We start from the raw sequence: 14,346 nt of genomic DNA on the forward strand, positions 1-14,346 counted from the left end.
AATAAGAACAAAATGTAAAGAAAGGAATAATCAAAAAGGAAAATCTCTTGAAAATTAGAAGTATGACTGCTTGCAATTTTTAAATCAGTTGAAGGAAAAGAAAGCAAAATTGGAAAAATCTCATAGAACTCAGAACAATAAAGAAAAAGAAGGAAAAAGAGAAAGACAAGGGAAGTAAAGAACCAATTACAAAAGGCAGGGGGTGGGGAAGAGGAAGAGAAAATTATTAAGGAAATAATTTTTTAAATTTCTCTAAGATGAAGGTGTGTCTTTGAATTAAAAGCATCCATTAAATATCAAATAAGGATAAGGAAAGAAGATTCACAGCTTACCACATTATTATAAAATTCTTAAAATAGGAAGGATAAAGAGAAGATCATATCACTTTCATTGAGAAAAAATCTTAGGAAAGAAAAAGAAAAGAACAAGAAGCAGACTTCTATCTGCCACCCAAAATGAATCAATGCTAATTTTTTAAAAGATCTTTAAATCTTTCCCTAAGATATAAAATCATACTCATAAATTTGATGCCCCATTCCCTTTCCCAATTCCCCAATCTGAAGGAAAATGATTTTTGAAACCAGAATTCCCACATCCAGCTAAATTATTAACCAAATATGAGGGCAACATAAAGTAACTTTCACATAGGTACAGACTCAGAAATTTTACTTCTCAGACACAGTTTCTAACATAATTACTTGAAGATATTCTCCAATAAAACTAGGATGTAAACTCAGAAAGAGGAAGATGTAGAACTAACTAGGAAAGAAGAATCCCAAGATAAGAGATGTACAATAGCTCAAGAAATTAACCAATAGATTGCAAGAAAAAAAAAATGCCTGCAAAGAAGAATGGAATATATTCCAAGAAATAGACATAAAGGCTAAGGAAATGGATAATACTGATCATTTGGTTAAAAAACAAACAAACAAAAAACACATTTTTTTTCACAGTAAGACAAAATAACAGTAATTAGAAACTCCTGAAATACAAAACCTGGATAAGAAAGCCATGGTCCAAATATAAAGCAAACTAAAACGTGACATCATTTTGAACAACTGACAAACAGTAATATTAGGAAGTCCTTTCCTTTGAATGGGGCAAGGGTTACAATACCAAAACAATGGATGAGGAAATATGATTAGAAAACACTAATTACCTCTACAATGAAATTATTTTATATAGAAGAATTATAAACAGAATTGGTTAAAAGGGACTTTGAGGGGCACCTGGTTGGTTCAATCGGTAGAGTATATGACTCGATCTCAGGTTGTGAGTTCAAGCCCCACATTGGGTGTGAAGCCTACTTAAAAAAGGTGAGGGGCACTTTGGAAAATGGGATTTTTAAAAATATGTGTTTACATATTATATTTGATTAAAAATGTAACATAAAATAAGAATAAAGGCAGGAGTTACTAAGTCTGATGGTCAAAAGTGTGATGAGGAACAGAATATTTACATAGTCTCAAAGTATCTGCTCACAAATTCCTTATTAGTTGCCAAGGAGAAAACAGTAACTTCAGTGGGCAAACCTGGCAGACCACATCTTAAGTGACCAAAGGTAGTCAACATGGGCCATGCAGTTTCAATAGGAAGCATAGCAAAACAAAAAGGTGTTTACAAATAGAGGGAAAGAGAACAAGAGACAGAAAGTCTTAATAAAGGGTAAAGAAGAGATGGGTGACATTCTGCTATCCCCTTAGGTGTAGAGGAGTGTCCATTTTCAACCTTATCCTCTCTTTTGACTCATCAAACAACATCTTTCACAAATTTCATGGCCACTTAATGATTCTCAAATTACTTGTTCCCAGAATTAAATTCTTTTTTAAATTTCAGAGCTGTATTTCCCAAATGCCATCTAGACATCGTTAACCCTATTTCTTTAGATTCCTCACGTTTACTATATCATATTCCTCTCCAATCCAGGATTCCAGTGCCATTCCCTCTCTTAAAATTCATATACCTGTCATCTAAAAGAGAAACCTCAGCCATCTTCAGTTACTTTCTCTCCTTCATCCCACACCCAGTTCAATTCTATCTCAATTTTTAAATTATTATATACCTACTATGTACTATATGTCTTATTAGATACCAGGGAAGAAAAAATTAATAAGACACAAATCCTGTAAATTTTCTCACCAAAATGTGGTTTAAATTCATTCTTTGCTGTGCATTGCCAGCGCCGCAGTCCTTGTATGGGCCTTCATTATCTCCTACATGTCCTAACTCACCTTCACATCCCCATCACTCTCTGCCCTCATGTCTCACAATGGAATTAGTTTCTGTTGTTGTTTTTTTCTCTTTTTTCCCCCTCATCTCATGGTTCATTTCACTATGCTGTTAAAACTATCAATGGTATAATTAGTGTTAATGCCAAACTTAGACAGCAGTGCTGATGACTAGGAACAGTATTTTTCTATCATATTTAATAGCAAGTGTTTTTTTAATAGATGAGAAGTTTCAAAACAGATTTACTTTGGATAATTTATTCTTATTCAAAAAAATCTGTTGTATATGTAAAGCCTAACACTGTTTACAGAGAAACTAGCAATAAATGTACTCAATTCATTCTACAAGTAATATAGGGTTCTAAAAATTGTTCTTTGAAGAGTCAATGCAAACATTACCAAAGGGCTATCAAAAGCAAAGGCAGCAGAAATAACAAAATTTAGACTGTTATCTTCCTTACTTAACCCATCTCTCCATATATCATTAATGTGAGGAAAGACATTTACATTGTGAATTTACTTCTCCATCAGAAACTAAAAATTATAACATCTACTTACCAACCCAATACAGTTGCTTAAAGCCACTTTAGTTGTACTACGTTGATCTTGCAAGTATCCTGTGTAATGACAGTTGTCTAAAAAATCATGTTTCCACTGGGGTCCATCTTTCCCCCAATATTCTACTGTAAAATGTTTGGACACAAAATCTGTGTTGAGAGTCAAGTTTAGGTGAAAGTGCTTGCCATAGGCGGAAAGTTTAAAAAATAACTTAGATACTGCCTGCTGTGGATCGATAGGGTCCATACTCCGTCTTCTCCTGGAGTGTTTATCATTTTTCACAGTAAAGCTGAGAAAAGCTCCATTTTGATCAACCCTTATTGGAATAGTTAGCTGGTAGTGTTCTAGATAAGTCAGGAATTCCTCTTTGTAATCACAAGGCAGAGAATCCAGAAAAAACACATAGAAGAAAAGAAAATTTAACAGAACAAAGAAGTAGCAGTATAAACAACAAAAACTATATCAGCATCATTATATGTAGGTATGAACAAAAACTGTTAAACAAAATAAAGCTTAAAATCAAATGATGAATTAAGTTCCAATTATTCCTCAAAATAGCATTATTTTAAAATTAGTGTGAAAGACTATTTTTCTTTTTTATATTTATTTTTTATTGGATTCTAAAAGCTAAATTCTTGTAGGAAATATGAATATTTTATAGTGAAATAAAAAACAGTGAAAAGTACACATACTTAAAATAATAGAATTTAGCTCGGATAAATTATGTTTGTTAAAGTTATCCAAAGGAGTTAATGTCGAATTTCTACAGCCTTGTACAAATACTTTTTAAATCATCAGTTGGAATGGAAAATACAGAAGCCACTTTGGAAAACAGTCTGGCAGTTCCTCAGAAGGTTGAACATGGAACTACCATCCGACCCAGCAATTCCACTCCTAGGTATTTACCTGAGAGAAATGAAAACACATATCCACGCAAAAAGTTGTACATAACTATTCATAGCAGCATTATTCATAACAGCCAAAATGGAGAAATAATCTGAATGTTCATCAACTGATGAATGAATAAATAAAATGTGGTATATTAACACAATGGAATATTATTCTATACAGAACTGATACATATATGACATGAATGAAACTTCATAATAACTGCCGTCATTATTAAAGTTAATTATCTAACATTCTAAAAACATTATGCTAAGTGAAAGGAATCAATCACAAAAGACCACATATTATATGATTCCTTTTATAGGAAATATTCAGAGTAGGAAAATCTCAAGACAGAAGTAGATTAAGGCTGTTTAGGGTGGGGTAGAGAGTGGTTTGGAGAGAATGTGGGAGTGACTGTTAATGGGCACAGCATTTCTTTTGGGGTGTTGAAATATTCTAAAATTGATTGTGGTGATCGTTGCATAATTCTGCAAATACACTATAAACCATCGAATTGTGCACTTCAAATTGGTAAATTATATCGTATGTTTATTGTATCTCAATAAAGCTGTTAAAAAAACATTAGATTGACAAAAAATTTAGAGGATTATTACACATATTTTCCTCATTTAGGTATACTTAATATTTCCAATCTACCTTCTTAACCACATCTTCCTTTAGTGAGGTTTACCACTAAAGGAAACCAAATGTCTGTCCATTGCCTCACTGTCTATACATGGAGTTCACCCACAAAAATAAACTCCCATGACAGTATGACCAAATAGAAATAAATTAAAAGACAGTATTTATTTCACTTCTTATAAATAAGAGTTTATACTAAATGCTACAGCTTTATTAATAAACTTTGAGAGTCACATTTTATACATACAGATTTCTAGACATATACATCAATATATAAAAGCCTTGAAAATCTGGCTCATCCACACCAAAAAAATTACTGGTTACTATACATTCATGGGAGGGCAATCAAAAAGGCAATTTAATAAATCTATAAGGATTGGACATGTCCATGGAAAACAAAATGTCATTCACTCCAGGGACCCCGGTTAAGATCTTTTCTATGATATAACGTTCAATTCTATGGGGCACCTGGTTTCAATTCTATGGTGGCTCAGTCAGTTAAGCTTCTGTCTTTGGCTCACGTCATGATCCCAGAGTCCTGGGATCGAACCCCCCCATCAGGTTTCCTGCTCAGTGGGGAGCCTGCCTCTCCCTCTCCTCCTAGCTGTGCTCTCTGTTACTATCTCTGTCTCTTTCTCTCTCAAATAAACAAATAAAATCTTAAAAATAAATAAATAAAGTTCAATTCTACGGATTCAAATTAGGAACCCATGGATTAGAGTTTGAAAAGTTGAACTTCCTACCACTCTTACTCTTTTACTCAGATTCTAGTTCTTATATCAGAATTCTTAAGTTTGGAAAGTATTTTTTTCACTAAGGGTCCATATTAGAGGGATCTTGTATCAGAATATGTCTAGTTTCTTGTTCTTCTATAGCATAAACCCCTGGATTCCTTTTGAACATGACCTTGCCTGTAACCCTTAGCAACAAATGAGCTTATTAAAGTTTAGGATTCAAAAGAAGAAGAGGTCTGGGTCTATCATCTTCTAAGAAAGACCAGTCAACTTTAAAATACACTAGATGTTAAATACTAGTATAATAAGTTAGACTACTTAGAGCCCTCAAGATTTATGAAACTAGCACTGAATTGATGCAGTGGGCCTCCACTCCTATCACTACATATCCCAGAGAAAATGTTCATCCAAATTAAATATTCAGAATCTTTTCTCATCAAATTAATAGCAATATTTTTTTGTCACTTTCAAAAGCAGGACTCCTACCTTGAGAACTGTATGAAAGCCTGTGGTCACTATGAAATTCCGATGAAGCCATGATGAGGCTCAAAATCCAGGTCAACGTCTTCCACAAAATTTCCATAATTTAGAAAACTGGATGATTTTTTTGGAGGGCTACCTATGTGCTAGAGAGTCAATACCATACCAAAATCGAAGCATAACAATTTTATTTCTTTAAAATTTCTTGCAAATTAATTATTAGATGTTCCACTGTTTAACAGGTACTTTTTTCCAACATCCCATACTTTCTTCTATATCTGGATTCATTTTTTCAATCCAAAAGGAAAAAAAAAGAATGATGGTAAAATTTTCATAAGCAAAGCATTTGGCTGATTAGTAACTAAAATACGGCCATTTTTTAACCTAGAAAAACAAAAAAAAAATTATGTTAAACGAAAAATATTTTGTAGGGACAGAACTATATTGCTGAATGCTTGCCAAAAGACAAAGACTACAAAATGATTTAATATAGCTAAATTAGACTGTTGTTGTTCTTTATAGTCTAAATAAACATTCACAAGACTAAACAATCAGAAACCTAAATGGTAAGCAGGATAATGCCAGACCTACTTAATAATCAAAGAAAGAATCTGAAGTGGAATCATAAAAATTATTTTTTTAAAACTTTGAAGAAAACAATGTGTGGGTACAGTGACTAACTTTCTTTTGATAAAATAAAAGGTAGAGTGACTTCACAATCAAAATTCATTTTATGTAAGGGATAAACAGTATATGATCCCATTCCTTAATGTGCTTTTTAGAAGACTCATATTCAAGATTGATTTGTTGTTTTATGAGGCACTTATTACTTTTTCTTAGAGTATATCCACAAATACACAGTGACATTTAGCAGCTGTCTGTGAACACTCAGACACTAACACAAACTAAACTTCAAAAAATTTAAACCATATTTACTGTAACCCTTGATTTTATCTGTAAGTCTTATATGACTTAAAAAGCAAAGCATATGAGACACTTTCAACTATCTAGAATGTAACTGAAAATAAAAGAAATTCATTTTCTGAAAAGAAAAGAATTATTAAAAATTCATTTCAGGTAGCACAACAGATTTCCTGTCCTATCTCATGTACTTTCTCTTCAACTCACAACCTCACTCACAGTCCATGAATTTACATTTCATACAGAATGCCAGTATATGTGACTACCTGATTTCTCAGCACATAGTACTTTAGAAGAAGAAAAGAGCAAAGGAACTAAGAAACTACGTCACTAACAGCACAAAACTGAAAAAAAGAAAGACAAACCAAAAATTAGCTGTAGAATCCCAAAGTAATACAGTTTGGGGTAGAAGCAAATGGTCCTTAAATAGTTTGAGAGTTCCTATTGTATTATAAATCAATATCTGATATTCAAAATACTGCTTGAGTCAGGAACAAAAGATTAAATTGTTTTTAATAAGATAACTTACTACTAAAATAGAGAAGTACACAAAAAGTACTAGAAAGATCTTCATCCCACATTCCTAATGTATGGGATTATATAACGAATGTTACATATATGTTGGTCAAAAAAATGAGTAAATGAATGAATAAATAGTGATTAAAAGAAAATCACTTTAGGCATATAAAAGAATACTTGTAGTTAGTTGGAAAATTAATTTATGTAGACTACTTCATTCCCTATGGTGCTAGAAATATTGCTTATAACAACATATAAAACAAGCACAACCATTTAAAACTTCTTCTATCCAAAAACTAATTCATTAATCAACAAATATGCTTTACTAGTTCTTAAAATGCTGTTATAACAACATGAGGATACAGAAAAGATTAACACAATCCTTGCCCTTTGGGAGTTCATAATCTAAGCAACAAAGAAAAAAATTCAAGGCAGACTGACAGTTGCCAAAATAAAGTTATGAAAAGGCATTGAGGACATCAGATGAGGGAAATGACTTCTGAGTCAGAGAAGGATGGGTCAAGAAAAGCTTATTTAAAAAGTGGCATTTGAGATAGGCCCTGGAAGAGGAACCCAATTTCACAATTCATATTGATGGGGGCAATCACTGCAAATTAAAGAAATAGATTCTACAAAGTCTAGATGGCAAGAAAAAAATGGAAAATCATTTTATTAATAATAGTAAGTTTGGTTCCTATGGAGAAGATTATCAGGTAATATCCTGAAAGTTAGTTTAAGGTCAGACCAAAAACGAAGAGAACTTTAAATATATGTTACTTCTTTTAGTATTCATAACGATCTTATAAAGTAGGTATTATTGCCCCTACGTCAGGCAGCCTCTAAGATGGCCCCAATGAGCCTGCCTCCTGATACTCACACCTTTGCATAATTCCCTTCCCTTGAGTAACTTGAGAAATGTTACCAATAAAATGTCGAGAAAATATCACTTCAATGATTACATTATAAAAAATTCTGACTTCTATCTTACTAGTAGACTCTCTTCCTTTTGGCTTTGATGAAGCAATCTGTCTTATGGAAGGGCTCACATGACAAGCAACTGAGAGCAGCCTTCAGATAACCACTAGCAAGGAACTAAGGCCCTCAATGTAATGGCCTGTGACAAACCGAACCCTGCCCACAAATATGTGAGTTTAGAAGCAGATCCCTCCCCAGTCGAGCCTTCTTTGGTGACCCAAGCCCTTGCCAACATCTTGACTGCAGCCTCATAAAAGACCCAGAAGCATCGGACATAGCCACACCATGCCCAGTTTCCTGAATCAGAGAACTGTAAGATAATAAATGTGTGTTTTAAGCCACTAAATTCACGGTGACTTTTTTTTTTTTGCAAGAATTGATAATAATACAGCTCCCAATTTACAGATGAGGCATTTGAAGCTCCTAAAGGTCAGACAGCTAGAAAATAGCAGAGCCAAGAGTCATACAGAAGGCTATCTGGCTTTAAAGTCTAAATTCTTTCTACCATATCATACTTCCAGTTTAAGGCACTCTAACTTAAATATTCAATAGTAGTCCCATGTAACCACTGCCAAATAATAGATTCATAATAAATGGCATAAATTAATGTGAATAGTTTTAAGCAACTATACACACAATAATTCTTTCATCTCAAAATTATTTCTACAATGATTTAGGCAAGACATATGCTTACTCAGGCAAAAATCTATAAAGAGATTAAGTCATGCCATTAGTCAATAACAGTAAAGAAAAGAATCCAGTTATCTTTATTCCTAACCTACTTACATACAGTCCCATATTCCAAACCTTCCCATGAGATATAAAAGTGTAACTGTCACTTCATAAACAAGATTCACTCTTCAGATCGCTTGAGTATTTTGCATATTAATGTCTGACATTAAATGAGTCCTTCATATACCTTAATCTTCCTCTGAAGAAGAACATATAATTAACACATTTGAGTTCATTTTCTATTAGTGGTGATGTATTTGTATGACTCCTTCATCCTTTTTTCCTATTTTCCTGAGCTCTGAAACTAATGACAAACTTCAAGTTGTCTGGTTTTAGGGAAGAACCATTTTCCCCTTAAGAAATTTCCTGCTCTTCAGTTTTGCAACCTTCACTCTTACAATTATTACCACTGTCCAGTAAACGCCCAAGTTAAGTAAGCCAGTAGCATTGAGAGAAAAAGTAATATGTAACTACTTGGCCAGAAGTAGACTAACATTTGATTTAAGGACTTGTAGTAAAAAGCGGCACTGATGCATAATAGAAAGAGCAGGAGCTTTAAAGTTAAACCAAACTTGTTTCCACCACTAGATACAGTATCTGGCACATGGGCACTCAATAAATTTGAGTGTCTTTCTCCTTTCTCACACCCTCTCTCATTCCCCAGTTTTTTCTCAATCCTCCGGTGCCAGTGAAGGAACTTCAATAATAAGTAAATGAGTTGGCTCAAGTCAACTAAAATCAACAACTAACATATCAACCTCTCCTAGTTACCTACACAATAAAAATGAATAGTTAACCTACTTTCTGACACCTGCTGGAGAGGTTAATCTGGATATTACAAAGAAATATGTATAAACACTGACTTTTTCAAATATAGTTTCCATAATTCAAACTAACATTAAAATACTGCATAATTGTCCAAAAATCATAATGTATTAACTCTTTACATTGTATAGATGAAGCATTATTACGTTGTGGAAAGGACAAAGGCTTTGAGTCCTGGCTTGACTCCAAGTTACTTAACCTCTCTGGATGTGTTTCCTCATCAATAAAACCAGGATAATGGTATCTACCTTACAAAGACTTGTTGATTAAATAAGATTACAACGATGTAAACTTTCCGCACCCTTCACTTTAATGGCTAAGGAAATATTAGCCCCCTGTCCTCCTCATCTTACTCATCACTTTTCAAAGGCCTTCCTTCAAAAATAGTTTCATGTTCCTCCTTCCCCCCAAAATGTGGAATAAATACAATGATAGGAATCAATCAATAACATTGTATTGTCTTTTAGAGCAAATAATAATTTAGGTCATGATAACTGAGCTTACAAATATTTTAAATTTGAAAACTTCCATTTTACTTTGATTTCACATATGCTTTTTTCCTTAATACAAATGTACCAGCCAGTAAAGTTAAGGGATCATTTACCTGCTTCCATGGATCAAAGGTACACTGGCTAAGTGGAAATAAGATCAGACAACTTGCTCTACAGTCGCTGCCTCAGTAGTCTCCCTAGTTGAAGGGCTTTTACTTGTCTTTTTCCTCTATCATCTTTACTTCCCACTCAAGTGATTTGGGAGTAACCAAGGTAATAATTTCCTCTCATGAACTATTATTATGGAGCTAAAGAACATGTATAACATCCTACTCAACTTCTTTCATCCATCTTAACTCTGGTTGTTTATTTTAAGGCTGATTTGGTCTTCACAGAGGAAGCAACAATACTGTGCTCCCTTCATGTATTTAACTTTTATACGTGAAAATTATACATTTCATTTGCCATTTATTCTCTCGACAAACATTTAGTGTCACCTACTATATGCCAAGAACACTACTAGGCTGTAAGTACAAAGGTTTCCAGATCATTTATAAACTTTGTGAGATTAGTGTCCCAAGGTGTAATTGAAAACACTCAAAACTCACCTATCAAGAAGACCAAATGAGCCCAAAGTAAAAATACAAAATATCATTCAAGCCCCAAATTACGTATAGTCCCAAAGTGTTTTTTCCAGATGGCAAGTATAATACATTATCTGTATTATAACTTCTCTCCTGAAAAGCAGAAACACCTTTTTTCTTCTGAGGCTATTACAAAATGTTGATAATCAACCGTCTTTTGGTAGAACCAAGAGAACTATCCAACTCTTCTGCCTTTCCTTCTTCCCCCAAGAAGGTGCTATTAACTTTCTTAATATGTTAACTCTCTTTATTTTCTCATAAAAGTCACACACAGGGTAGGCTTTGGCATAGAGGCCCATCCTAAACCACTAGTAGCTACTAGTGGTTGCTAAGGAAATGAAGAGGAAGTGGTAAGAGTAGACAAGAGTAGAAATTAATCTTATACATACTGGCCCAGACATGAAAAGTATTAAAATATTTTAGGTCCTGAGGTTAGAGGTTTTTCCCCTTGAGCATCACAAAAATATTAGTACCACAAGATAGATTTCATTTGCTGCCATTTGTGGCAGATGAATGAATTTGATTTGTTTGAAATCAAGTTATTTGCCTCTATATGCTATTCTACAAAAATCCAAAACATCAATGATCACACTTAAGCACGAAATTAATATAAACCAGAACTGCAGTTACCACTTTGGTGAAACACAGGAAAACAATTATTTCCAAAATTAATTTTCCCAATTTCCTTCAACTACACCAGTTTTATGTTACATTTCTTTCCCTGTCATGAATTTAAAAAACTGTCATTCCTACATTTTGATCTAATCAACATAAGCTAAAAAAGGAAAGAAAGAAAAGAAAATTACCACAAGAAATTTGAATATAAAAGAATATGTTGAAATCACACTCCAGTGTCTTTTTAAAAGTTCCAAGCAATGGTTCAGTTTCCCCTTTCCTCCTCCATTCTGCATGCCCCCCCCCCATCCTACTTCGCCCAGACAGAGGGTAACAGTCTGAGCTGCCCTGGTTGAGTTGATCCTAAAGTTAACATTCAGCAGCCCATTTCCAGACAGCAGCGCTAAATCTATTTGGATAAAACGCGTGTGACCCAGACAGTTGGCATTTGGCCCAAACGCGTTGCACCGGCAGCTCAAATAAAAACAAGAGTAAGAAACTCACTCTCTTGTTCCCTCTCAGTGCGCTTTTTCACTCTCTTTGCCTCTAGTACAACAAGGAAAGAAATTACCAAAGACAGGAATTGTAGTACACATTATCAGAAGGCAGCTTTCCAAACACCCCTCCAGCACTCCAACTGCCCCCCCATCCCTGAACTTTGATCCCATATACCATATATACAGACATACCCAGATATTCAAGGCTCCGGAGGGTTATGAGTCTAGCACGTCGTCCCAAGTGGCCAAAAGTAAATCAAAAACACACGCTTCCATCTCTTTGATTAGCTTATTAAAAGCTTAACATATCCTAGAGCATCAGGGCTATAGCTAGCACATTAATTCTGCCCTCTGAGCCCAGGCATATAATATGCACTTGTCTGACTACTTAAGACACTGACATGAAACTATAAAATGCAGAAGGTTTTTCTTTAAGAAAACTAGAAATCAGTTTAAAATACACATCATTATTACTTTCCCAATTAGTATTTGGTGATTAGTTAAAAGACCACAATAATCATAATCAAGTCATATTGCACAAAACATGTCTATTCGTACAATAAACATGTATTTTTTGCATCATAAAATACTTGCAAGACACAGATTTCTCCAACCCCCCGACTAGTCTGGAGTTAAAAAGATTTCTATCTGTAAAATGAGTTCAGTCAAGCTCACTCATTGCCATTAAAAACACACACACACGCACACGCACACATACACACAGAAAAAGTTTTCTACGCGTTATTCGGAAGACAAGCAAAGCACAAGTTTTAATTAAAAAAAAAAGCAAAAACGGTTTCATTGAATATTGTTAAGTCTTCCTTACCGTTTTCATCTTCAAATTCTGATAAAAAGTAAGTTTCAAACAATAGAGATTGCACTGGACGACTCACGTACTCTCTCTCCTCACTTTTTTTTTTTCTGCCCCCCCTTTGCAAAGCCACAGCAGTCAGTTACTTATTCTGCAGCCAGAATAAAACCCTATAGTCTGGCTAAACCGGGCTTTAGAGAACGGACTTTCCGATTTGGCAATAAAAGAGATGCCATCAACACATCCAGGCTATCATCCTGAGATGCTGCCTTTGCAAACCCCCTCTCTCTCTCGACCCCCCCTCCAAAAAAAGGAAAGGAAAAAAAGAAAGGAAGGAAGGGGAAAAAAAAAGCTTATTGGGGGTGGAAGTGGTGCCCTCTCTTCCTGGACAGCTTAGTGCCTTTGCTATGCAAATAACATGTGAAGAGCATCAAAAGGTATCAAGAGAAAAGAAGACAAGAGGAGCAGGAAGGGCAGCAAAGTTTTGTTGAAGTAGCCCTAGATCTCACTACCGGCCCCCAGCCAACTTGAATTGCAGCAGGAGAAAATTTTGGCAGCTTTTCCTCGGAGGCAGAGCACACTGACGTCAGTCTGCAGATGTGCCGGGCTGCGTCGGGTGCGCATGTGTCCTGGGTCGTCACGTGGAGGGGGAGGGGAGGTAGAGGTACAATCAGGGTAACCAACTACCAGCCATTCAGAAGGGCTTAGACAATGTCAACTTTTCCACCCTGTGAATGAGAGAAATTCTGGCCCTTCTAAACTCAGTCCCCAACCCCACTCCGCCTCTTTTTCTTCCTCCTCCTCTTTTTAGAAATTCTAGCCTGGTTTGTGATTAGTTGTTTCTTGGAAAAAGGAAGGGGGAGGGAGAGGATGAATGACTTTAGATGAATTAATGTCACTGTTAAGATCTCTGGTGTCCTTTTCCGTGTACTTTTCTAAGTCCACACAACAAAAATATTAAAAGTTGCACATAAAGTGTCTTTGAGGAAACTTAGAGCAAACTTAGATCAGTGGCAGATTTCAAGACTCAGTAGCTACATGTGCATAAAATGCCTGCGTTTTTTCAATATACCTCCACAAGTAAAATTGCCACCAACAGGGAGAGTAGACTAAAGTAAACTAAGACCAGCACATTTTCCATCTGATTACGGACTCCGGGTTATGTGGGGCTTTAAAAGAAGAAGAAGAAAAAAAAAAAAAAAAGTGGGGGAGGAGGAGCGGGGGAAGAGAGAGAAGCTTGCATTATTTCCAGATGAGGGTGAGACTGGATGGCGTTTTAAAGTGCAACCGGGGAAGGCTACAAGTGGAGTGTATTTTTTTAAGTCAGTACATTGAATGAAACCTCAATGACTGTCCAAATGAAAATAAATCCAAAGTCAGACCCCCAAAAAGGAGAGAAAAAAACAGGAACCCTGCTGCGATCTCAAGATAAACAAACAAAACCTCAAAACTGGTTCTTCAAGCTTCCCAATCCCACCGTCCCACCTTCCCTCCCACCCCCACACATCCTTACACACCAGCTGCCAGTCCACACTTTAAAGGATAAAACACCACTACAACGTAGCACTTTCACTTTCATTTGCTGGGAGAGAGCCACTGGCATTAAACTGGGGAAATGCCCAAATATGTTTTCCATGTCCTAAGCAAGCAAACAAAGTCTGGCACACAAATCGGAAACAGGAAAAAATGTGAAAAAAGCTCAGGACAAATGTTGCCTTTCAGCGGTGTAATCTGCTGCATCATTTATCTGTCTCTATGGTTGAGCGTAGGGTAGGGAGAGGTT

The 14,346-nt window shown here is 35.3% G+C and overlaps 1 protein-coding gene across 5 annotated transcripts in view; it reads right to left on the reverse strand.

The window, feature by feature from the left end:
- Window positions 1-13,327, reverse strand: part of ADAMTS6 (ADAM metallopeptidase with thrombospondin type 1 motif 6) — a 295,037-nt gene extending 281,710 nt beyond the window's left edge. The window contains exons 1-3 of one of the 5 annotated variants that reach the window (XR_004624085.1): window positions 12,579-13,327; window positions 5,540-5,917; window positions 2,787-3,151 (exon numbers count right to left, since the gene is read on the reverse strand). Coding sequence is in view for 4 of the 5 variants with exons in the window: in XM_034656286.1 (XP_034512177.1) it covers window positions 2,787-3,151; window positions 5,540-5,636 (462 nt within the window). In the remaining variant the exon portion in view is untranslated. Of the gene's footprint in view, window positions 1-2,786; window positions 3,152-5,539; window positions 5,918-11,944; window positions 12,502-12,578 lie in introns of those variants that run through there. The other 4 variants (XM_034656286.1, XM_002919303.4, XM_034656285.1 and 1 more) reach the window with 4 other exon arrangements.
- Between the last annotated feature and the right edge of the window lie 1,019 nt (window positions 13,328-14,346).

Source organism: Ailuropoda melanoleuca, chromosome 3 (assembly GCF_002007445.2).
Source record: "Ailuropoda melanoleuca isolate Jingjing chromosome 3, ASM200744v2, whole genome shotgun sequence".
In the NCBI taxonomy this organism is placed as follows: Eukaryota; Metazoa; Chordata; class Mammalia; order Carnivora; family Ursidae; genus Ailuropoda; species Ailuropoda melanoleuca.